This window comes from Lactuca sativa, chromosome 8 (genome assembly GCF_002870075.4).
Source record: "Lactuca sativa cultivar Salinas chromosome 8, Lsat_Salinas_v11, whole genome shotgun sequence".
Classification (NCBI taxonomy): domain Eukaryota; kingdom Viridiplantae; phylum Streptophyta; class Magnoliopsida; order Asterales; family Asteraceae; genus Lactuca; species Lactuca sativa.
Window position 1 is genome coordinate 159241404 of NC_056630.2, and position 25811 is coordinate 159267214.

The window sequence follows — 25811 nt, forward strand, 5'->3', positions numbered from 1 at the left end:
AGGATTAATCGGGACTTAGTCATGATTTTTACAGTATATATATATATATATATATATATATATATATATATATATATATATATATATATAGAGAGAGAGAGAGAGAGAGAGAGAGAGAGAGAGAAAGAGAGAGAGAGAGAGAGAGAGAGAGAGAGAGAGAAGTTGGATCAAGTAAGGACTCAAAAATAAATGAAGATTGTGAGAACAAATCTTTGCTGCAGGATTGAAAAAATAAAAGGTGGAGATTTTATTTTATTAATCGTTAATATCTCACAAGATAATATAGTTTTTTTTTTAATTATGTACGTGATTTTGAAATTATGTGCGTGATTTTGACAACATCAAGATGTTAAAAAAAACAAAAAAATTAAAAAACAAAAAGAAAAAAAATATTAAAGACGTTAAAACCAAGCATATATATATTTAAAAAAAAACTGAATTTTTTTAACGAAAAATAAAAATAAATAAAAATAAACGAAAATAAATAATAAAACTCACTTAAGTGTTCGTAGCTCGTTAAGGGAAATTCAATCAAGTCGGCTACTATAGAGTCAGACCTTTTTCCGATCCTATCTCATCAAAGCCGGGTAACAAAAAGAAGGAAATTTCTAATGAAATGAAAGAAAGGCGCAGGAACAGATATGGGCTCCTTCGGTTACCGTTCTATCCGTTCTAATCCTGACGGTTTTGAATGCTATTGACTTTACCGCTCCAGAATGAGAAGTGGTTTTTTTATTCCGGCCTGATAAAAGTGATCTTTGAAACAGAAATCGACTCAAAAGTAACAGAATAGGCTTGAGAGTAGCTCTTTCCAAATAGGTCGAGTAGCCAATGAAAAGGAGCTCTCTAGTTGGGATTTACACGCACAACCTTCTCCTATGAGTCAGCCTATGTTATGCGCCTGCCTTTGAGAACCTTTCAGCTGGTTCCCTTCGTCGGCATCATTGAACCTCGTTAGCATTTCTAAAAGAATTGGAGGCTCAAAACGAATGGTCAAAGGAATTGATGATTCGTGTTTAGTCTCCGATCTTTGCCTAGTCTTCGAACCAGCACTGTATAGAGGGGAACAAGCTAAGACATATAGCAAGACTAGAACTCCTATTGCATGCATCGATACCAGACCAGACAAACTAAAGCTAGCCCACTGCATAGTGAAAGTCTCTCTTAATTTCGCATTAGCTTTCAGTGAAACTTCCGTCTATGTAAGAAAAGTCTGAACCTCCCTTACTTTGTGGGCGCACTGACCAAAGACCTACTCCTGCTTAGCGCACGAGACTCACTTATGCCTTGCTTATTTTACCTTCGGGTACTATAAGCATATAGTATATTAGCTCTCTATAGATTCACTCTTTTCTTTCCTGTGCGCGCTACCTATAATAGAAGAAAATAAGGAATCGACTTATTTCTCTTGTGAAGCTCTCTCTTGTTTAGCGAAAGTCTTCTTTTGCTGCCTATGGATCTGTCTTCTCTTGAATTTGTTCACAGACGATTTATGAACACTTAAAAAAAACTTTTTTAGTTTCGCCCTGAGTGAGGTTGAAAACCGTTAGCAAGGCTACGAACCCTCTCGAAGGTTTACAGAAGAGTGCCTGCTTCCCAGATCAAGAGTATAAAAGAGAACCACGCACAGAAAGAGCCGCTAGATAATAGGGTGCGGGGAATGCGCTCTTTGAAAGAATAGGCTCTGGGACTGTTGACTTTCCTTTCTGTGTTTATGCGGAAGAGGGATTTTTCCCCATCAGGCTTTACGGTTAATGCTTCGATGGTTGGTGGCTTTCTGGGCTTTGACAAATGCTTGTCTGTCTGGTCTGTGATTAAACCAATATCTCTCCGGTCTCTCGACTGTCCGGTTCTTAGTAGTATGTCAATCTATGTCTGTCCTTTCAGCTTCGATTGTCCTGTCTGTAACCAATGCCTGGGAATTTTCTTTTAAGAATACGCTTGCGTAGTAGATCAAGCCATATCAAAGCATCTTTCCCACTTGAGAAAAGGAGTGATTTGCGCTCGTCCGATTGAGGGCCCTTCTCGCTTAGTGGAAAAAGTACTCAAATTGGCAATACGAACCTAATGGTTAGCTTTTGATGCCACCATACCATAGGGGCTCTAGCTTACGACTATCAAAAAGAAGGCGATAGGGAAAGGCACCGCTAGATCGACTTTCAAAGTCCGACTGGATGGGAATGATTTCCGGGGAAGAAGCCCCGGCTGCCATGCCAGCTCGATCTAAGGTGGGAAGGGATCGAGACCTTTCTCGCGAAAATGGTCTTCTATAGTTTATCTTTTTCATTCATGATTTGATGTTCTATATTCCTCTCTAGTCTAGATTCCTCGTCAATTCTTCCCCTCGTTCTTAATATCTTGGACATCTCACTTTTCCATGCAACGCATTCTTTTCGATCTTGTACCCGCGCATAGGCTACACAAGCGGTACACTGAACACCAACCCAATCTCGATGAAAAAAAGTAGAAGCAACTAAACTCAAGAAGGGTGACGAAGCTTCTTTGCATCCCATAGTGTTGTGGCACTAAGCGACTACCATTCCAGAGTCGTACAACGAAGTGATTAGCATACCAGAGTGACGCAAGGCTCTTCAGTAAAGGAATCATAACTTGTTGACACAGACCCAGATATAGGCTTTTCTTCGCCCGTGCATATGGCAGTTTCAGTCTCGTCCTGGCAATAGAGGGCGTGCCATAACAGGAAGGGCTATGGGGTTTGGAGTTTAAGCAGGAACTGGCCCAACCAAGCTTTGCACCTTTTGTTGGGGACAAGTAATCCCTTTGCTTTGTAGTTCTAGTTGCGGATTCCCGGATAGCTATAGTTTCACTAGCAAGTTTCGTAAGCCAAAAGAAGGCCAGTGGGCAGGAGGAAGGTCGGTCTGTCTGACCTGTTGATGCATCACTCTTTATACTACGATATTATTGTATTAAACCTACTTTCTCGGAATATCTTTTTTCACCCAGCCCAGCGTGTCGACGTCATCGGATGCCAACAAAAAAAGTGTAACTATCAAGCGCTAAACCGGATCTAGACTATCATGGAAACAAGGAGAGGATTAGTGGAATGAGGGATCAAGAGACAGATAGGGGGAGAATGGCAATCAATGGTGGACCTTCCCTTGAACGAGTCACGGAGCTCTCAACGGAGTGGTTTAGGTTCTGGAATTCCATCTCTAGTTGGGGCTTTCGGTTCAAAGGTTATAAAATGTGGTGCGGGTTCATATCTCTCGACCAGTTCAGGTTCAAGGGAGGGTGATCAAGGGGACCCAGACTTGAGATCTCTTCTCTATGGCGGGAGGTCTCTTTCGTATCAAGAGTGTTTTGGGGAGGCCAGGGAAGACGAATTGGATCGAGAGGCGATGCTTATACCTCTTCTTTCTTGATAGGATTCCCATCATTTGAAGTCTCCGGCAAAGGAGATAAGAGGTTGAGGATAGAACATGTATATAATAGAGTGGCATTTGGGCCCATAGATAGAGTCATCCCATCCAATGCCTTTTCGTTACCGCTTCGTGGGGGCTTTCTGGAAGAAAGGTGCCAGGTTCATTAGGGTCGAAATCAAACCTGATAGAAGATTCATTAAAGTGCATGCGGAGTGAGGGCTTTACGGCCCAATGATAGGACATAGGACAGACTTGAGCTCTTCTTCTTCATTGGAACCTGTCGTACCAGAAAGATCTTATTATGGCGTCATCTGTTGGGTAGCCCTTCTAGAAGCTTCTCCAGAAGCGACTAGTCGCTTCCCGAATGCCCCTTTCCTTCGCTACTAGGAGAGTCGCTAGCTTGCTTCATTATATTCTATAAGCGGAGCGACTTGTCGAGTCTACGAAGCTTCGTAGTCGCTTCCCCCCCCCCCCTTTTTTTTTTCTTTTGCCCTGCCATGCCACTAGATCCATAATGACCGGCGAGTCAGTGATGTTCCATGTGCGTTCACCGCACGTGATTAAATCATCGAGTCCGTATAAATTACCAGAGACGTTGATCGCATACGAACACACCATTTTTTAAGTTTGTGTCCTTAATAAAATATTTGGGTTTAACATTTGTGCCTCAAAGAAATGTGTGGTAAAGAATTGTCTTTGCATTTCTTATCATTTTTTGAGTCCTCATCGGAACTGGACCTTATATATATATATATATATATATATATATATATATATATATATATATATATATATATATATATATATACACACACACACACACACACACACTAGCCGTTTACCCGCGCGAAGCGACGGGTACAAATAGTTTTATAGAGATGATTAACAGTTTTGCGCAAATAATTTATCGGACATCCAACTTTCAATCATAGGTAATGAGGCATGTAAAATAACCAAAAAATAGTTTTTTTCATTGTTTGTTCCCTTTTGGTTTGAGTATTCTCTTTTGGGTTTTACTAAGAAGTGTCATGAACCAAAGTTTAGTTTTCTTTTCGGTCATCCAACTTTATTTTCATGGTTTGTACCTTGATAATTATAAAATTTTTAAATTTGTTAGTAGTTGTATGACTCCAACTTAAAAAATAAGCAAGGCCAATTATTAAATTTTAAATATGTTGATCGTTTAATTTATAATAATGCTTTTAAAGAATGCCTTCATGAATACATATAAACATGTAGAAAAGTTGTTTTAAATTTAGTCTTGGTTAGGGTAAATAAGAATTCAAATAATCAATAGATAATCTGTTCATAAACTATAATATTTGCCATTTATAAAATCCCGTCTTCTAAAGTGATCGGATACATCTCAAATTAGACTTCATTAAGTACAATGGAACACATAAAAATGTATAGTTTGTGAGTAACTCAATCAACTTATAACACATAAAAATGTGTAGTTAGTGAGTAACTGGATCAACTTTCATTTGACAAATAAATAAAAATAAAAATAAAAATAAAAATAAAATAAAATAAACAAATAAAAAAAATAATCACTTTCATTTGAAAATTAAAAAATGAATAAATAAATAAATAAAATAATGATGCAAAGGGCAAAACTGTTCTATTCTTGGCACATATATGTTACTCATCCAAATTCCAGGCCAGTCACACCAACAACAACTCAAAGAAACGTTTGCATCCATCAACATCAGGAGATATTGCACACAGTGTGTGCGAAAATAAAAAATAGAGAATACGAAAATGTCACAACCATTTCAGTTTCTCCGCAAAACTGAAAAATAAAGTAGATAATTTACCACTTGGAGACATAAATATTGTTTTCTTAAAACAACGAAATGAGATAAAATAAGAAACGATGACGTTTAGTTTTCTCAAAGCTTTAAAAATAAAATTACTCTCTTTTTTTATTCCTTTAAATATATTATTCAAAATGTAGCTATTCAAAAACAATTCATACTAAATTGCATCCTTAGAAATGCAACAAAAAGCAAAAGTAAAAAACCAAAAGCACAATCTACTTATGGGTTTTAAATTCAGCTCTAAGAAAAAATAATGTCACAGTAACCTTGAAAAGATGAAATAATCAGAAGTTAAGACTTTTTTGAGGGACATTATGAGTGTTTTTTTTAATGTAGTCAAACCTTTGGGTACCTGCAACTCGTAATGTTCACATCAAACCACAGAAAAATCAATTCAAATTTTGACAAACAATAAAAAACATCAAAATTAATAACAAAAATATGGTATTAACGACGAATTACTCAAAACATTTGATTTGACTCCTTTGTGAAGAAATCATTCATGGATGCTGCTTAATAAACCCAAATTAAGCCCTAAGTCAAGAAAGTATAGCTATGTATTTCCACAAACAATTTTGAAAATACAAAAACTAATCACAAATTTGCTTTGAAACACATGAAATTGAACATAACTATGTGTCCTATACAGAAGCGCATACTTCTCATTGTCATGAATAAAAAACAAATTTTGAGAGAGAGATAGAGAGATGGATGAAGGCATTACCATTATAAACACGGTTGTATCCCCAGATTCTGTTTCCTTTCATCAACATCATGAAGCACCCCTTGATTCTCTCCTATTAATGAAATAAATCATAATAAAATATCTATAATCATAACCAAACTTTTAGATCAAATAGAAAAAGAAATGATATAAAAATGGTCAAATATACATAAACCTGAAACCAATTTCTGATATATAAATATTAGAAAAAGTTAGTAGTTTAGTTGAACTCCCACCAAATCCTAATTTATTTTCCATAAATCCATGAAATAGTAGACTTATCCATTAAGTTATGTCTGTTGTCCCGGGACAAATCTGAAATGTAACTCCAATACTCCATATCCCATATAATTTCCAATTGTTGTGCACATCCTACAGAGAACAAAAAAAGAAAAAAAATTGACATGAAAACATAAACGAATCTTATAAGTTATCAGAATATGAAGTAAAAGAAAAAAATGTGATCAACAGATACATGTGGTAGGGGAAGTCGGAAGCAGAAGGGAAAATATGAAATGCAACTCCAATTTAGAAAACAATCATCATATTTGAAGAATCATAACCGATAAGGATAATATGCAAATTTAGATTGAAGATAAGCAACATATGCAAAAATCAGAAAAAATTGTCACTTCAGTTTCACAACTGACCATTTAAACATTAGAAAGACTGATGTGTAGACCAAGCAAAAATCAGAAGTGAGGATTCTACAAAAAGTTAAGTAATTGACTACATAGATTTCAGAAATCATAACAAATTACACTAATATAAGTAAAGAATTCACCAAATCGAGCAAATTAAATCAATACTTACTGGGATTCGACATCAAGCATCTCGATGGAGGATCAAATCAAGGGTATCGACCTATTCATTGCCCATATAGTTGTATTTGAGGTATTTCTTTAGATGATGAGAGAGAGAAAGAGAGAGAGAGAGAGAGAGAGAGAGAGAGAGAGAGAAAGAAAGAAAGAATGGATAAATTGGAGGATTTGATCAAGTTTTTTTTTTCTCCAATCGATACCCTTTTCCCCTAAATCACCATGAATGAACGGCCCTGTCCCAGCAACAGCAAGGGCTGTCCTTTTTCCAATAAAGCCTGAAACAAATAAGAAATCATCATTAGATTATGTACGTAAGTAGAGGAATGAAGAAGTTAAAGGTTTAGAGTATTTAAGAGAAAGGGGGAGAGTTAAAGGAGAGAAGAGAATGCGAGTTTCTTGTAGATATGGAGAGAGACGAAGAGAGAGTTACAGATGTCTGGGGTTTGGGTTAGGATGAAGGAGAGAATTGGGGTGTGTATTTATAATTCAAAAGGAACAGATGGATAAGATGTAGGTTAGTGAGAATATGGAATTCGGGTAACTGGTATGGTTATCCATGATGGCCATGGAACTTGAGAGCACCTAGAGGAGATAGATTTGGCAATTGACAGAGGATCATTTGGCTTACCGATCAAAGCATAGCGACCACGAAATCATTTTAGGTTTTTTAGTAGTGATGGAGTTCACCAAAACCTTAAAAATACGATGAGAGAAACTCTAATGAGAATGGATTTGGGATTAAGCTGTAGCGACACTGACTAGTGGTAGCGGTGGATTGTGGTTTTAGAGAGAGATATATCAGCGAAGATGGTTTAGTGGTTGAGGGGCGATGGTTTCTAGAGGCTGAGAAGGATGAGGAGAAACGATGATACGATGATTTATATATGTCAGAGCTGATAATGACAGCAAATGGGAGATACGACGATAGTTTGTTTGGAGATGACTGGTTTGCACCATTGTGTTATTGACTCTTTATATATATAAAGAGGGCAGACCAAAATCACAATATTTGACTCGATCAAGGATTAAAGGGCCGATCAAAGCCTGATTTGAAGGTATTAGGCGAAAAACTTGGGAGATTGTTGGGATAAGGTGATATTCGGTCAAAACATTGCATAAAGTGATTGTATGTATTGCAGTTTAGTTTGTACCTTTTAAAATTCAACAAAATCTTGTAAATGCTTTTTAAGGTATATATATATATATATATATATATATATATATATATATATATATATATATATATATATATATATATATATATATATATATATATATATATATATATATATAGTAGATGTGTGCACGCGAACAGCAGCGGTGATAAATAGTTTTTTAATGAATATTTTTCTTACGAGAAAATAATTATTAGATTTTGTTATTAGTTAATATTTAATAATAAAAATTACCATTTTTAATTAAAATATTTATGTTTAGAACTCATATTTATATTGTTTGTTTATACATTTGATATAACTACTTATTATCTGTATGTAGTTTAAAAAATGTAAATTAACTTATATTGATGAATTTAATATTTTAAAATTGTTATTTCGCTTCAAATTAATATTTTTTATAACCTTAGTTAATTCAAGTTTTCAAAATTTTGGTAAGTATTAATGGTTTTGTTATGTATAATTGATTTTCACAAAAAATTTTGTATCGTGTGTGTGTATGTGTGTATATATATATATATATATATATATATATATATATATATATATATATATATATATATATATATATATATTGAAACCAGTGACAATAAAACCAAAATGGTAGTATGATCTAGACTCGGACTTGATGAAATCAACCATTGTAGACAATTTATTTGGATAAATTTATTTGAAAATAACATGATAGAGCGTATGATATGAGGATGAGTACAAGGCTATCATTTTCGGACTATAAAACACAAAGTAGCTAGCAGTAGCATAACAAACATAGTAATAGCTGACCACCTTTTAATAGACATGATAACCTCAAAGGGTTATATGTTCCTTATTTCATAGTACGTACTTATTTCAAAGGTAATTTGGTCCTTATTTCGAACTTTCAAGCTTTCAAATAGACACCAATGCAATCGAGATAATAGCCAGCAAGCCCGTAAAATCCAACAAAAGAACCAACATCCCATGGTACAGGGAAAGGCGTTCCTCTTATGTTACCAAAAGGTCCATGAGTTTTCTTGTTTGTGATGAATGATATTGATGATATTATAGGTAAGTCAGGAACACTTCCCCTTGATAATGCACTTGTTCCACTGATGCCAATTATTTCCTCGTCAGCTTCAAATATTACCTGACCATGAATGACAAATTTAACATATCAAATACAACTAGCTAAGGATACTAAGAGACATGTTATATCAATCGTTATAAAGAAACTTGAAGATTAAATACTTATGAATTGTTTACCTCAGACACTTTCTCTCCACCATTCCAACCACCAAACATAGGAGTAGTATGTGTTGAGTCTCCACATTGTGTGGTGAACATGAGAGAGTATATAAGATCACCATGATCAATTGTTATCTTCTTCAGATGATGTTTTTTCTCAAGTTGGAAGGACCAAACATTTTGTGGAGTTCCAGGTTCATTTTTCCCCCATGTTCCAACCTGTATGATTTCCTCATAGGCTTTTAGATACACACCAATGGCATCAATATAATAGCCAGCAAGGCCATAAAACCCAACTAATGAGCCTTTGTGCCATGGTAAAGAAAAAACATCTTCAGTTGCATGACCAAAAGGTCCATGTGTCGTCTTGTTTGTCTTAAAATATAGAGACGAAATTACATGATAACCACTTTTACTACCAACGGATCCACCAACCTCAACAATTTCCTCATCTTCGTCCAAGAGTACCTGGTTAATCAATACACCAAGAATATTGATTAATGAAAAGATGGCTACATCTTAATTGATTAGTGGAGTTAAAAGATCAACTCACCTCGGAAACCGTGTCTCCACCATTCCAACCACCAAACTTGTCGGAATTGTGCAAAGCATCTTTATATTTAGTTGTGAACATGAGAGAGTATATTACATCACCATGGTCAACGGTTATCTTCACCAATTTATGATCTTTCTCAAGTTCAAAAGACCATACATTCTGAGGATCTCCACTTTGTCTTCCCCATTTTCCGACTCGAATAAACCCTGCTACTTTGCTACTTTCTACTCCCGCCATGAGAGACACAGTAAGTATAAAATAACTTAAATGAAACAAGGAAGCGTGTCTCTCAAATGAATGACCAATGGCTCCTTATATACATGCTAACCGTAACTATTTTGAATCGTTAATTTAGATGGAAATAAAAAACATGAAGCAAAACCATGTTTTCCTTAAGTTCACTATTTAAAAAAAGTCGGTGGTTAATTCGTATCAAAATTAGATGATAAAGTTTAATTGTCCTTGCATTTTTCATGCAAAAAAAATATTTCATAACTTCAATGATTGCTCACAAATAAAAAAAAATAAGAGTGTGAGACATACTAGAATTTTCGAGTAATTGTTGATCTCTCGTGCGATTAAGTTGTTGTAAATACACAAATAATCAAATCGATAAATTATATTGAGAATTATATGTCAAATTTTCGCGAATAATAAATTCAATTGTTAAACAATTACCAAGTTTTGTCTGGAAATCAGTTTGAGTTTGATCCTTCCAGACCGGATCGATCAGATCTCATTGTAAGAAAGGTAGAATGAAAATTGTCCCATTGTCGAATGAATTAAAAACAAGACAAAAAATTAAAACCAACCTGATGTGATGTTCGCTAATCTTTGGATCTTTTGAAAAAAGTCTCATGTCCTTAAAAGTTTTTACGTCACTTTAGGTTGTAAGCTTCAACGTAAAATCACAAGATTTAAGGCGGATAATCGTTCGTTCCAACAACTATGGAAGAAACGATAAACACAGTTGATTACTCGGAAACCGGAAGAACTATAATTTTGTTGTTGCAAAATCGAAGGAGAGAACGGAGAACGGAGAGAGATCGAATGATCTGGGTTAAAGAATACAACACAAGAGGAGTTGTATTTATAGTTGCAGAAATAATAGAAGCCAACCTAAAAAACAGTTGTATTGATAGCAAAATTAATGTGATTAGTACTTGTGGTTTCTAAAAAATGGCAATCTAAGGACAACGTTGAAAGATGATACACGTCCTTGTGGTTTTAAAATCTTGCAAGGTTGGTCCTTTTGGTTAACACCATTAGAATTTCTTGTTAAGTCGTATGTAAAAAGACTTTTTGTGCCTTTGTACTTAAATTATTAAAAGACGAAACTTCGCAAATGGTGTTGTGGTTTTCCGAAAAATGGTACTTTCAGGATATCTTTGGAAATAGTTACATTGATGGTTCTTGTAGTTTCAAAATCAAGCCCACTGATGTACTATTTTATAGTTGCTGTCGAGAAAAGTGTTGTCTGGGAAAGTTTGGAAAAGTTTTATAACTGTAAAAGAAAACATGTTGTTTGATTGTACATGACTGAGCTGAATGATGAAAAATGACCATATTACCCTATTATTCGATAATGTGATGGATGAAGTTGCTAAATAATTATAAAAACTTACAAATTGTCATACAAAATCAAAATTAAACAATAATCATTTAAAAATACAAATAAAATTGTCATAGAAAGTAATTTAACATAAATCAATTAAAATCCAAATAGAATGTCGATTAGGTTATTTTTAGTTTATTGTTTTTCAAGTTAATGTTCTGTTGTTATTCTTTCTAACAATTTTAGTTCTTTTTTTATAACTTGTATAATTTTTGACTTTGTTTATGTCCTATAATGATGGGATGAATGAAACTTTTTTTTAAATAAATTAGGATGATGGTGGAGTTGTCTTAAAAAAAAGAATCATTCCAATAACAATGAATTAAAAAAATTAACTAAAAGAAATTAATAATCCAATAAAGTAATAATTATTAATATATAAATATTATAAATTATAAATAATATTTATTAATATACAATAATTCAATAAAAAATAATTAATCCATAAAAAGGATATTAAAAAAAAATTATTTAAAAAAAATTAATAATCTAATAAAATAATATTTATTAATATGTAAATACTATATATGAAAAATAAAATTTATTGATATATAATAATCCAGTAAAAAATTAATAATACAATAAAATAGAAATTTAGAAAAAATATGTAAAAGATATTAATAATCCAAGAAAAAAAAAATATACGAGGTTTGGGACGCAATTGTCTTTCCGCCCCATTCATCAAAAAAAAATGATTTTGCGGCTTTTTGGGAAAGACATATCTTACCGGGAAAGTGCAATTTTTTTTATTAGAGAGACATAATTGTGAATATACTTCGAAGTTTAATGTGAGGTTAAAGCCTTAGTGTGTGTGTGTGTGTATATATATATATATATATATATATATATATATATATATATATATATATATATATATATAACATTAGCTAAAAGCGAAACTAGACAAAATGAGTACTTTCAACACTAACGAAACCTTATTCCATATAGGTACATAAGATTAAATGGGCCAGATAGTTCTATCACTCCCCCTTAAGCTGGAACATTGATGTTAATCAATGGTCAGTTTGTTACAAAATATAAGTCATTCAATTCCGAGGTAGCGCTTTGGTAAATACTTCAACGAGCTGACTTCCGGTTCTAATGTGATGTGTAGTGATGGTTCCATCTTCAACCTTCTCGCGAGTAAAGTGGCAGTCTACTTCAATCTGGTGCCACTGTGTTGCAGGACCTTGTGGTGGCACAATAGTGGTTGACTTCTCACTGTATTTGACTTCTTTATATTAACTGTATTTACTAGTGCGGGAGATGATTGGCGTTGTATGAAAAAGGCAATACTTGATATTCTTGGTAGTTATGTTTAAATGTACTTTGTTTGTACTATTGTGTTTTGTTTGAATGACATAGAGCCTTTTTAGTAAATCTTACTTGAGTCATTTATCGAATTCTAAATCGATATGCAAGATCAATAATAGCAAAGAAAAAAATATTTTAACAAGTAATAGCGACGGAAAAGTATTTTTTTTTTGCCAATTATGCGAAGTGAAGGGTTTTCTAAAATAATTTACATGTGATAGAGAATTAAAGGTTTGTTTGGTGAACTTACCGATGACTTGAATGTGGACATTGTTAACTACGACAATCAAACTATAAATTTTCTTTCGACATGAAATGTTCCATGATCGTGCAAAGCACGTTGATGTATGTTATCGTTTTTTGTGAGGAATTAGTGCTAAAGGAGTTTTCAAGGTGAGCATAATTTATATCCATGACAATCTGGGGAATAAGATGACAAAAGTTATTCCTACGAGTAAATTTTGACTTGTTTACATGTTTAGTCGTTATCCGCTGTTCAAACTTCAAGTAGTTGGTAGGCATACAATAAAGGATACTAGAATAATCATTTTACTTTTGAAGAGGTCAATATGTGTTTTCTAGTTGATTGATGCATTGATGGAGTTTTGTTATGCTTTTGGGCAATGATTATTTGTTTTGAAAACAAAGTGTAGAGATTTGTTAAGTAATGGTCCGCACAAAACTCAAGATCTTATAACTCAATGTATTTGAATCTATATGACCGTACGGTGTAACAGAAACACAAAAAGATAAAAGAAAGGGTAAATGGTCTTTTTAAATTGACCAGCGATTAGTGTAATTTTTTAAAACCATAGATATGCATCTTACCAAATTTTAAAAAATTAGAATAAAAATACGAATCTGACCTGACTATAGGCACCAAAATTGTAATTTACTCTTCAGAAAAAGTGTATACAAGTTAAAAGAACTATTTTATTTTTTGTTCCATAAGAGAGTCATGCCTTAATTCTTAGAAACCATGGTTGGTCCATTATATTTTCTCTCATATTTACCCTACATTTTTTATTGACATATTTCATCCGCATTTAATTCCCCAATACCTAGCCCACATACTTATATCTATCTTGTTTTTCTTTGCATTGTATACATTAATTAATATCACTCGCGGCCAAGGTTCTAAATAATGTACAACGTTAGTTGACGACAATGTCAAGCCTCAAACTTTTCCGAGTCTTGCGAGCCATGTCGTTTGTAAGGCGTGACTTAAGGCAATAATTTTTTATATAATTAATATTTTTATATGTATTTTCAACTATTATTCTATTTTATACATATATATTAGTTAAGACGACGTTTTGGTAAAACTTGACGGCAGACACAAGCCTTGGAGTCATGGCACGCAGAGCCATTGCGAGCTTTTTAGAACCTTGCTCGTGGCTCTTGGTGGTCTCTAATGCCCTTGTTTTTTTTCCATGTTAGGGTTTACACGTAAATCTTTGTGTATTTGTCACTAATATTAGTTCTTTATTAATTATTGGTAATGTTAATTCTCGTTATATACTAGTGATTCCTTTTAATATAAGGTGTTACTCTACATTATAAATGATTTGAAGATTTGGATTGGTTGGGACTTCACTTTGAGCTTGTTTTACAAATTCTGCTAACTAAGACAAATGTTTATTGTCCTTTACTTGTTTGATTTATCAATGCTATATATATATATATATATATATATATATATATATATATATATATATATATATATATATATATATATATATATATATATAGAAAAGTGAATATACATTTAAGTGTATATAAGCTTAGGTACTCAAACTCATCATAATACGTTAAGTATATTCAGTATAATGTTTTTAAACTTCAAGTCTTAACTTGATATACTTTCAAGATTTTAAAATTTTCACTATTTTCACTACGCTATATATAGTATAGTTGAAAATTAAAATTACGTAAAAGAAAGATAAATATGAAATTTTTAAAAATCTTTGAAGTAAATTAAGTTATAAGTTGAATTATAAGAATATTGGACAAATACAATGTATATATATGATACAAAATGACGTCGTATGGTACGATTGTACCTTAGCTTATATACCCTTAAGGGTATATTTAGTTTTGTCATATATATATATATATATATATATATATATATATATATATATATATATATATATATATATATATATATAGAAACCTATGATAAAAGAAAACCAAAATGGTAGCAAGATCTAAACCGGGTCTTGATGGAATCATCCTTGGTAGATAATTTATTTGTAATAACATGATATAGCATATGATATGATGATGAGTACATGACTATCATTTTCAGACTATGAAACACAAAGTAGCTAGAAATAGCATAACATAGTAATGGGCGACAACCTTTGAATAGACATGATAACCTCAAAGGGTTATATGTTCCTTATTTCATAGTACGTACTTATTTCAAAGGTAATTTGGTCCTTATTTCGAACTTTCAAGCTTTCAAATAGACACCAATGCAATCGAGATAATAGCCAGCAAGCCCGTAAAATCCAACAAAAGAACCAACATCCCATGGTACAGGGAAAGGCGTTCCTCTTATGTTACCAAAAGGTCCATGAGTTTTCTTGTTTGTGATGAATGATATTGATGATATTATAGGTAAGTCAGGAACACTTCCCCTTGATAATGCACTTGTTCCACTGATGCCAATTATTTCCTCGTCAGCTTCAAATATTACCTGACCATGAATGACAAATTTAACATATCAAATACAACTAGCTAAGGATACTAAGAGACATGTTATATCAATCGTTATAAAGAAACTTGAAGATTAAATACTTATGAATTGTTTACCTCAGACACTTTCTCTCCACCATTCCAACCACCAAACATAGGAGTAGTATGTGTTGAGTCTCCACATTGTGTGGTGAACATGAGAGAGTATATAAGATCACCATGATCAATTGTTATCTTCTTCAGATGATGTTTTTTCTCAAGTTGGAAGGACCAAACATTTTGTGGAGTTCCAGGTTCATTTTTCCCCCATGTTCCAACCTGTATGATTTCCTCATAGGCTTTTAGATACACACCAATGGCATCAATATAATAGCCAGCAAGGCCATAAAACCCAACTAATGAGCCTTTGTGCCATGGTAAAGAAAAAACATCTTCAGTTGCATGACCAAAAGGTCCATGTGTCGTCTTGTTTGTCTTAAAATATAGAGACGAAATTACATGATAACCACTTTTACTACCAACGGATCCACCAACCTCAACAATTTCCTCATCTTCGTCCAAGAGTACCTGGTTAATCAATACACCAAGAATATTGATTAATGAAAAGATGGCTACATCTTAATTGATTAGTGGAGTTAAAAGATCAACTCACCTCGGAAACCGTGTCTCCACCATTCCAACCACCAAACTTGTCGGAATTGTGCAAAGCATCTTTATATTTAGTTGTGAACATGAGAGAGTATATTACATCACCATGGTCAACGGTTATCTTCACCAATTTATGATCTTTCTCAAGTTCAAAAGACCATACATTCTGAGGATCTCCACTTTGTCTTCCCCATTTTCCGACTCGAATAAACCCTGCTACTTTGCTACTTTCTACTCCCGCCATGAGAGACACAGTAAGTATAAAATAACTTAAATGAAACAAGGAAGCGTGTCTCTCAAATGAATGACCAATGGCTCCTTATATACATGCTAACCGTAACTATTTTGAATCGTTAATTTAGATGGAAATAAAAAACATGAAGCAAAACCATGTTTTCCTTAAGTTCACTATTTAAAAAAAGTCGGTGGTTAATTCGTATCAAAATTAGATGATAAAGTTTAATTGTCCTTGCATTTTTCATGCAAAAAAAATATTTCATAACTTCAATGATTGCTCACAAATAAAAAAAAATAAGAGTGTGAGACATACTAGAATTTTCGAGTAATTGTTGATCTCTCGTGCGATTAAGTTGTTGTAAATACACAAATAATCAAATCGATAAATTATATTGAGAATTATATGTCAAATTTTCGCGAATAATAAATTCAATTGTTAAACAATTACCAAGTTTTGTCTGGAAATCAGTTTGAGTTTGATCCTTCCAGACCGGATCGATCAGATCTCATTGTAAGAAAGGTAGAATGAAAATTGTCCCATTGTCGAATGAATTAAAAACAAGACAAAAAATTAAAACCAACCTGATGTGATGTTCGCTAATCTTTGGATCTTTTGAAAAAAGTCTCATGTCCTTAAAAGTTTTTACGTCACTTTAGGTTGTAAGCTTCAACGTAAAATCACAAGATTTAAGGCGGATAATCGTTCGTTCCAACAACTATGGAAGAAACGATAAACACAGTTGATTACTCGGAAACCGGAAGAACTATAATTTTGTTGTTGCAAAATCGAAGGAGAGAACGGAGAACGGAGAGAGATCGAATGATCTGGGTTAAAGAATACAACACAAGAGGAGTTGTATTTATAGTTGCAGAAATAATAGAAGCCAACCTAAAAAACAGTTGTATTGATAGCAAAATTAATGTGATTAGTACTTGTGGTTTCTAAAAAATGGCAATCTAAGGACAACGTTGAAAGATGATACACGTCCTTGTGGTTTTAAAATCTTGCAAGGTTGGTCCTTTTGGTTAACACCATTAGAATTTCTTGTTAAGTCGTATGTAAAAAGACTTTTTGTGCCTTTGTACTTAAATTATTAAAAGACGAAACTTCGCAAATGGTGTTGTGGTTTTCCGAAAAATGGTACTTTCAGGATATCTTTGGAAATAGTTACATTGATGGTTCTTGTAGTTTCAAAATCAAGCCCACTGATGTACTATTTTATAGTTGCTGTCGAGAAAAGTGTTGTCTGGGAAAGTTTGGAAAAGTTTTATAACTGTAAAAGAAAACATGTTGTTTGATTGTACATGACTGAGCTGAATGATGAAAAATGACCATATTACCCTATTATTCGATAATGTGATGGATGAAGTTGCTAAATAATTATAAAAACTTACAAATTGTCATACAAAATCAAAATTAAACAATAATCATTTAAAAATACAAATAAAATTGTCATAGAAAGTAATTTAACATAAATCAATTAAAATCCAAATAGAATGTCGATTAGGTTATTTTTAGTTTATTGTTTTTCAAGTTAATGTTCTGTTGTTATTCTTTCTAACAATTTTAGTTCTTTTTTTATAACTTGTATAATTTTTGACTTTGTTTATGTCCTATAATGATGGGATGAATGAAACTTTTTTTTAAATAAATTAGGATGATGGTGGAGTTGTCTTAAAAAAAAGAATCATTCCAATAACAATGAATTAAAAAAATTAACTAAAAGAAATTAATAATCCAATAAAGTAATAATTATTAATATATAAATATTATAAATTATAAATAATATTTATTAATATACAATAATTCAATAAAAAATAATTAATCCATAAAAAGGATATTAAAAAAAAATTATTTAAAAAAAATTAATAATCTAATAAAATAATATTTATTAATATGTAAATACTATATATGAAAAATAAAATTTATTGATATATAATAATCCAGTAAAAAATTAATAATACAATAAAATAGAAATTTAGAAAAAATATGTAAAAGATATTAATAATCCAAGAAAAAAAAAATATACGAGGTTTGGGACGCAATTGTCTTTCCGCCCCATTCATCAAAAAAAAATGATTTTGCGGCTTTTTGGGAAAGACATATCTTACCGGGAAAGTGCAATTTTTTTTATTAGAGAGACATAATTGTGAATATACTTCGAAGTTTAATGTGAGGTTAAAGCCTTAGTGTGTGTGTGTGTGTATATATATATATATATATATATATATATATATATATATATATATATATATATATATATATAACATTAGCTAAAAGCGAAACTAGACAAAATGAGTACTTTCAACACTAACGAAACCTTATTCCATATAGGTACATAAGATTAAATGGGCCAGATAGTTCTATCACTCCCCCTTAAGCTGGAACATTGATGTTAATCAATGGTCAGTTTGTTACAAAATATAAGTCATTCAATTCCGAGGTAGCGCTTTGGTAAATACTTCAACGAGCTGACTTCCGGTTCTAATGTGATGTGTAGTGATGGTTCCATCTTCAACCTTCTCGCGAGTAAAGTGGCAGTCTACTTCAATCTGGTGCCACTGTGTTGCAGGACCTTGTGGTGGCACAATAGTGGTTGACTTCTCACTGTATTTGACTTCTTTATATTAACTGTATTTACTAGTGCGGGAGATGATTGGCGTTGTATGAAAAAGGCAATACTTGATATTCTTGGTAGTTATGTTTAAATGTACTTTGTTTGTACTATTGTGTTTTGTTTGAATGACATAGAGCCTTTTTAGTAAATCTTACTTGAGTCATTTATCGAATTCTAAATCGATATGCAAGATCAATAATAGCAAAGAAAAAAATATTTTAACAAGTAATAGCGACGGAAAAGTATTTTTTTTTTGCCAATTATGCGAAGTGAAGGGTTTTCTAAAATAATTTACATGTGATAGAGAATTAAAGGTTTGTTTGGTGAACTTACCGATGACTTGAATGTGGACATTGTTAACTACGACAATCAAACTATAAATTTTCTTTCGACATGAAATGTTCCATGATCGTGCAAAGCACGTTGATGTATGTTATCGTTTTTTGTGAGGAATTAGTGCTAAAGGAGTTTTCAAGGTGAGCATAATTTATATCCATGACAATCTGGGGAATAAGATGACAAAAGTTATTCCTACGAGTAAATTTTGACTTGTTTACATGTTTAGTCGTTATCCGCTGTTCAAACTTCAAGTAGTTGGTAGGCATACAATAAAGGATACTAGAATAATCATTTTACTTTTGAAGAGGTCAATATGTGTTTTCTAGTTGATTGATGCATTGATGGAGTTTTGTTATGCTTTTGGGCAATGATTATTTGTTTTGAAAACAAAGTGTAGAGATTTGTTAAGTAATGGTCCGCACAAAACTCAAGATCTTATAACTCAATGTATTTGAATCTATATGACCGTACGGTGTAACAGAAACACAAAAAGATAAAAGAAAGGGTAAATGGTCTTTTTAAATTGACCAGCGATTAGTGTAATTTTTTAAAACCATAGATATGCATCTTACCAAATTTTAAAAAATTAGAATAAAAATACGAATCTGACCTGACTATAGGCACCAAAATTGTAATTTACTCTTCAGAAAAAGTGTATACAAGTTAAAAGAACTATTTTATTTTTTGTTCCATAAGAGAGTCATGCCTTAATTCTTAGAAACCATGGTTGGTCCATTATATTTTCTCTCATATTTACCCTACATTTTTTATTGACATATTTCATCCGCATTTAATTCCCCAATACCTAGCCCACATACTTATATCTATCTTGTTTTTCTTTGCATTGTATACATTAATTAATATCACTCGCGGCCAAGGTTCTAAATAATGTACAACGTTAGTTGACGACAATGTCAAGCCTCAAACTTTTCCGAGTCTTGCGAGCCATGTCGTTTGTAAGGCGTGACTTAAGGCAATAATTTTTTATATAATTAATATTTTTATATGTATTTTCAACTATTATTCTATTTTATACATATATATTAGTTAAGACGACGTTTTGGTAAAACTTGACGGCAGACACAAGCCTTGGAGTCATGGCACGCAGAGCCATTGCGAGCTTTTTAGAACCTTGCTCGTGGCTCTTGGTGGTCTCTAATGCCCTTGTTTTTTTTCCATGTTAGGGTTTACACGTAAATCTTTGTGTATTTGTCACTAATATTAGTTCTTTATTAATTATTGGTAATGTTAATTCTCGTTATATACTAGTGATTCCTTTTAATATAAGGTGTTACTCTACATTATAAATGATTTGAAGATTTGGATTGGTTGGGACTTCACTTTGAGCTTGTTTTACAAATTCTGCTAACTAAGACAAATGTTTATTGTCCTTTACTTGTTTGATTTATCAATGCTATATATATATATATATATATATATATATATATATATATATATATATATATATATATATATATATATATATATATATATAGAAAAGTGAATATACATTTAAGTGTATATAAGCTTAGGTACTCAAACTCATCATAATACGTTAAGTATATTCAGTATAATGTTTTTAAACTTCAAGTCTTAACTTGATATACTTTCAAGATTTTAAAATTTTCACTATTTTCACTACGCTATATATAGTATAGTTGAAAATTAAAATTACGTAAAAGAAAGATAAATATGAAATTTTTAAAAATCTTTGAAGTAAATTAAGTTATAAGTTGAATTATAAGAATATTGGACAAATACAATGTATATATATGATACAAAATGACGTCGTATGGTACGATTGTACCTTAGCTTATATACCCTTAAGGGTATATTTAGTTTTGTCATATATATATATATATATATATATATATATATATATATATATATATATATATATATATAGAAACCTATGATAAAAGAAAACCAAAATGGTAGCAAGATCTAAACCGGGTCTTGATGGAATCATCCTTGGTAGATAATTTATTTGTAATAACATGATATAGCATATGATATGATGATGAGTACATGACTATCATTTTCAGACTATGAAACACAAAGTAGCTAGAAATAGCATAACATAGTAATGGGCGACAACCTTTGAATAGACATGATAACCTCAAAGGGTTATATGTTCCTTATTTCATAGTACGTACTTATTTCAAAGGTAATTTGGTCCTTATTTCGAACTTTCAAGCTTTCAAATAGACACCAATGCAATCGAGATAATAGCCAGCAAGCCCGTAAAATCCAACAAAAGAACCAACATCCCATGGTACAGGGAAAGGCGTTCCTCTTATGTTACCAAAAGGTCCATGAGTTTTCTTGTTTGTGATGAATGATATTGATGATATTATAGGTAAGTCAGGAACACTTCCCCTTGATAATGCACTTGTTCCACTGATGCCAATTATTTCCTCGTCAGCTTCAAATATTACCTGACCATGAATGACAAATTTAACATATCAAATACAACTAGCTAAGGATACTAAGAGACATGTTATATCAATCGTTATAAAGAAACTTGAAGATTAAATACTTATGAATTGTTTACCTCAGACACTTTCTCTCCACCATTCCAACCACCAAACATAGGAGTAGTATGTGTTGAGTCTCCACATTGTGTGGTGAACATGAGAGAGTATATAAGATCACCATGATCAATTGTTATCTTCTTCAGATGATGTTTTTTCTCAAGTTGGAAGGACCAAACATTTTGTGGAGTTCCAGGTTCATTTTTCCCCCATGTTCCAACCTGTATGATTTCCTCATAGGCTTTTAGATACACACCAATGGCATCAATATAATAGCCAGCAAGGCCATAAAACCCAACTAATGAGCCTTTGTGCCATGGTAAAGAAAAAACATCTTCAGTTGCATGACCAAAAGGTCCATGTGTCGTCTTGTTTGTCTTAAAATATAGAGACGAAATTACATGATAACCACTTTTACTACCAACGGATCCACCAACCTCAACAATTTCCTCATCTTCGTCCAAGAGTACCTGGTTAATCAATACACCAAGAATATTGATTAATGAAAAGATGGCTACATCTTAATTGATTAGTGGAGTTAAAAGATCAACTCACCTCGGAAACCGTGTCTCCACCATTCCAACCACCAAACTTGTCGGAATTGTGCAAAGCATCTTTATATTTAGTTGTGAACATGAGAGAGTATATTACATCACCATGGTCAACGGTTATCTTCACCAATTTATGATCTTTCTCAAGTTCAAAAGACCATACATTCTGAGGATCTCCACTTTGTCTTCCCCATTTTCCGACTCGAATAAACCCTGCTACTTTGCTACTTTCTACTCCCGCCATGAGAGACACAGTAAGTATAAAATAACTTAAATGAAACAAGGAAGCGTGTCTCTCAAATGAATGACCAATGGCTCCTTATATACATGCTAACCGTAACTATTTTGAATCGTTAATTTAGATGGAAATAAAAAACATGAAGCAAAACCATGTTTTCCTTAAGTTCACTATTTAAAAAAAGTCGGTGGTTAATTCGTATCAAAATTAGATGATAAAGTTTAATTGTCCTTGCATTTTTCATGCAAAAAAAATATTTCATAACTTCAATGATTGCTCACAAATAAAAAAAAATAAGAGTGTGAGACATACTAGAATTTTCGAGTAATTGTTGATCTCTCGTGCGATTAAGTTGTTGTAAATACACAAATAATCAAATCGATAAATTATATTGAGAATTATATGTCAAATTTTCGCGAATAATAAATTCAATTGTTAAACAATTACCAAGTTTTGTCTGGAAATCAGTTTGAGTTTGATCCTTCCAGACCGGATCGATCAGATCTCATTGTAAGAAAGGTAGAATGAAAATTGTCCCATTGTCGAATGAATTAAAAACAAGACAAAAAATTAAAACCAACCTGATGTGATGTTCGCTAATCTTTGGATCTTTTGAAAAAAGTCTCATGTCCTTAAAAGTTTTTACGTCACTTTAGGTTGTAAGCTTCAACGTAAAATCACAAGATTTAAGGCGGATAATCGTTCGTTCCAACAACTATGGAAGAAACGATAAACACAGTTGATTACTCGGAAACCGGAAGAACTATAATTTTGTTGTTGCAAAATCGAAGGAGAGAACGGAGAACGGAGAGAGATCGAATGATCTGGGTTAAAGAATACAACACAAGAGGAGTTGTATTTATAGTTGCAGAAATAATAGAAGCCAACCTAAAAAACAGTTGTATTGATAGCAAAATTAATGTGATTAGTACTTGTGGTTTCTAAAAAATGGCAATCTAAGGACAACGTTGAAAGATGATACACGTCCTTGTGGTTTTAAAATCTTGCAAGGTTGGTCCTTTTGGTTAACACCATTAGAATTTCTTGTTAAGTCGTATGTAAAAAGACTTTTTGTGCCTTTGTACTTAAATTATTAAAAGACGAAACTTCGCAAATGGTGTTGTGGTTTTCCGAAAAATGGTACTTTCAGGATATCTTTGGAAATAGTTACATTGATGGTTCTTGTAGTTTCAAAATCAAGCCCACTGATGTACTATTTTATAGTTGCTGTCGAGAAAAGTGTTGTCTGGGAAAGTTTGGAAAAGTTTTATAACTGTAAAAGAAAACATGTTGTTTGATTGTACATGACTGAGCTGAATGATGAAAAATGACCATATTACCCTATTATTCGATAATGTGATGGATGAAGTTGCTAAATAATTATAAAAACTTACAAATTGTCATACAAAATCAAAATTAAACAATAATCATTTAAAAATACAAATAAAATTGTCATAGAAAGTAATTTAACATAAATCAATTAAAATCCAAATAGAATGTCGATTAGGTTATTTTTAGTTTATTGTTTTTCAAGTTAATGTTCTGTTGTTATTCTTTCTAACAATTTTAGTTCTTTTTTTATAACTTGTATAATTTTTGACTTTGTTTATGTCCTATAATGATGGGATGAATGAAACTTTTTTTTAAATAAATTAGGATGATGGTGGAGTTGTCTTAAAAAAAAGAATCATTCCAATAACAATGAATTAAAAAAATTAACTAAAAGAAATTAATAATCCAATAAAGTAATAATTATTAATATATAAATATTATAAATTATAAATAATATTTATTAATATACAATAATTCAATAAAAAATAATTAATCCATAAAAAGGATATTAAAAAAAAATTATTTAAAAAAAATTAATAATCTAATAAAATAATATTTATTAATATGTAAATACTATATATGAAAAATAAAATTTATTGATATATAATAATCCAGTAAAAAATTAATAATACAATAAAATAGAAATTTAGAAAAAATATGTAAAAGATATTAATAATCCAAGAAAAAAAAAATATACGAGGTTTGGGACGCAATTGTCTTTCCGCCCCATTCATCAAAAAAAAATGATTTTGCGGCTTTTTGGGAAAGACATATCTTACCGGGAAAGTGCAATTTTTTTTATTAGAGAGACATAATTGTGAATATACTTCGAAGTTTAATGTGAGGTTAAAGCCTTAGTGTGTGTGTGTGTGTATATATATATATATATATATATATATATATATATATATATATATATATATAACATTAGCTAAAAGCGAAACTAGACAAAATGAGTACTTTCAACACTAACGAAACCTTATTCCATATAGGTACATAAGATTAAATGGGCCAGATAGTTCTATCACTCCCCCTTAAGCTGGAACATTGATGTTAATCAATGGTCAGTTTGTTACAAAATATAAGTCATTCAATTCCGAGGTAGCGCTTTGGTAAATACTTCAACGAGCTGACTTCCGGTTCTAATGTGATGTGTAGTGATGGTTCCATCTTCAACCTTCTCGCGAGTAAAGTGGCAGTCTACTTCAATCTGGTGCCACTGTGTTGCAGGACCTTGTGGTGGCACAATAGTGGTTGACTTCTCACTGTATTTGACTTCTTTATATTAACTGTATTTACTAGTGCGGGAGATGATTGGCGTTGTATGAAAAAGGCAATACTTGATATTCTTGGTAGTTATGTTTAAATGTACTTTGTTTGTACTATTGTGTTTTGTTTGAATGACATAGAGCCTTTTTAGTAAATCTTACTTGAGTCATTTATCGAATTCTAAATCGATATGCAAGATCAATAATAGCAAAGAAAAAAATATTTTAACAAGTAATAGCGACGGAAAAGTATTTTTTTTTTGCCAATTATGCGAAGTGAAGGGTTTTCTAAAATAATTTACATGTGATAGAGAATTAAAGGTTTGTTTGGTGAACTTACCGATGACTTGAATGTGGACATTGTTAACTACGACAATCAAACTATAAATTTTCTTTCGACATGAAATGTTCCATGATCGTGCAAAGCACGTTGATGTATGTTATCGTTTTTTGTGAGGAATTAGTGCTAAAGGAGTTTTCAAGGTGAGCATAATTTATATCCATGACAATCTGGGGAATAAGATGACAAAAGTTATTCCTACGAGTAAATTTTGACTTGTTTACATGTTTAGTCGTTATCCGCTGTTCAAACTTCAAGTAGTTGGTAGGCATACAATAAAGGATACTAGAATAATCATTTTACTTTTGAAGAGGTCAATATGTGTTTTCTAGTTGATTGATGCATTGATGGAGTTTTGTTATGCTTTTGGG

The 25811-nt window shown here is 32.0% G+C and overlaps 3 protein-coding genes across 3 annotated transcripts; all 3 read right to left on the minus strand.

Moving 5' to 3' along the window:
• Nucleotides 1-8564: 8564 nt before the first annotated feature.
• LOC128127589 (mannose/glucose-specific lectin-like) lies at nucleotides 8565-9984 on the minus strand. Its single transcript, XM_052766201.1, has 3 exons — nucleotides 9701-9984; nucleotides 9166-9615; nucleotides 8565-9049 (listed from the first exon to the last, which is right to left on the minus strand). The coding sequence occupies exons 1-3, from the start codon at nucleotides 9938-9940 to the stop codon at nucleotides 8804-8806; spliced, it is 936 nt and encodes a 311-aa protein (XP_052622161.1). The 5' UTR covers nucleotides 9941-9984; the 3' UTR covers nucleotides 8565-8803.
• Nucleotides 9985-14854: 4870 nt separating this feature from the next.
• LOC128127581 (mannose/glucose-specific lectin-like) lies at nucleotides 14855-16271 on the minus strand. Its single transcript, XM_052766188.1, has 3 exons — nucleotides 15988-16271; nucleotides 15453-15902; nucleotides 14855-15336 (listed from the first exon to the last, which is right to left on the minus strand). The coding sequence occupies exons 1-3, from the start codon at nucleotides 16225-16227 to the stop codon at nucleotides 15091-15093; spliced, it is 936 nt and encodes a 311-aa protein (XP_052622148.1). The 5' UTR covers nucleotides 16228-16271; the 3' UTR covers nucleotides 14855-15090.
• A 4862-nt stretch (nucleotides 16272-21133) lies between these two features.
• Nucleotides 21134-22550, minus strand: LOC128127578 (mannose/glucose-specific lectin-like). Its single transcript, XM_052766183.1, has 3 exons — nucleotides 22267-22550; nucleotides 21732-22181; nucleotides 21134-21615 (listed from the first exon to the last, which is right to left on the minus strand). The coding sequence occupies exons 1-3, from the start codon at nucleotides 22504-22506 to the stop codon at nucleotides 21370-21372; spliced, it is 936 nt and encodes a 311-aa protein (XP_052622143.1). The 5' UTR covers nucleotides 22507-22550; the 3' UTR covers nucleotides 21134-21369.
• Nucleotides 22551-25811: the final 3261 nt, after the last annotated feature.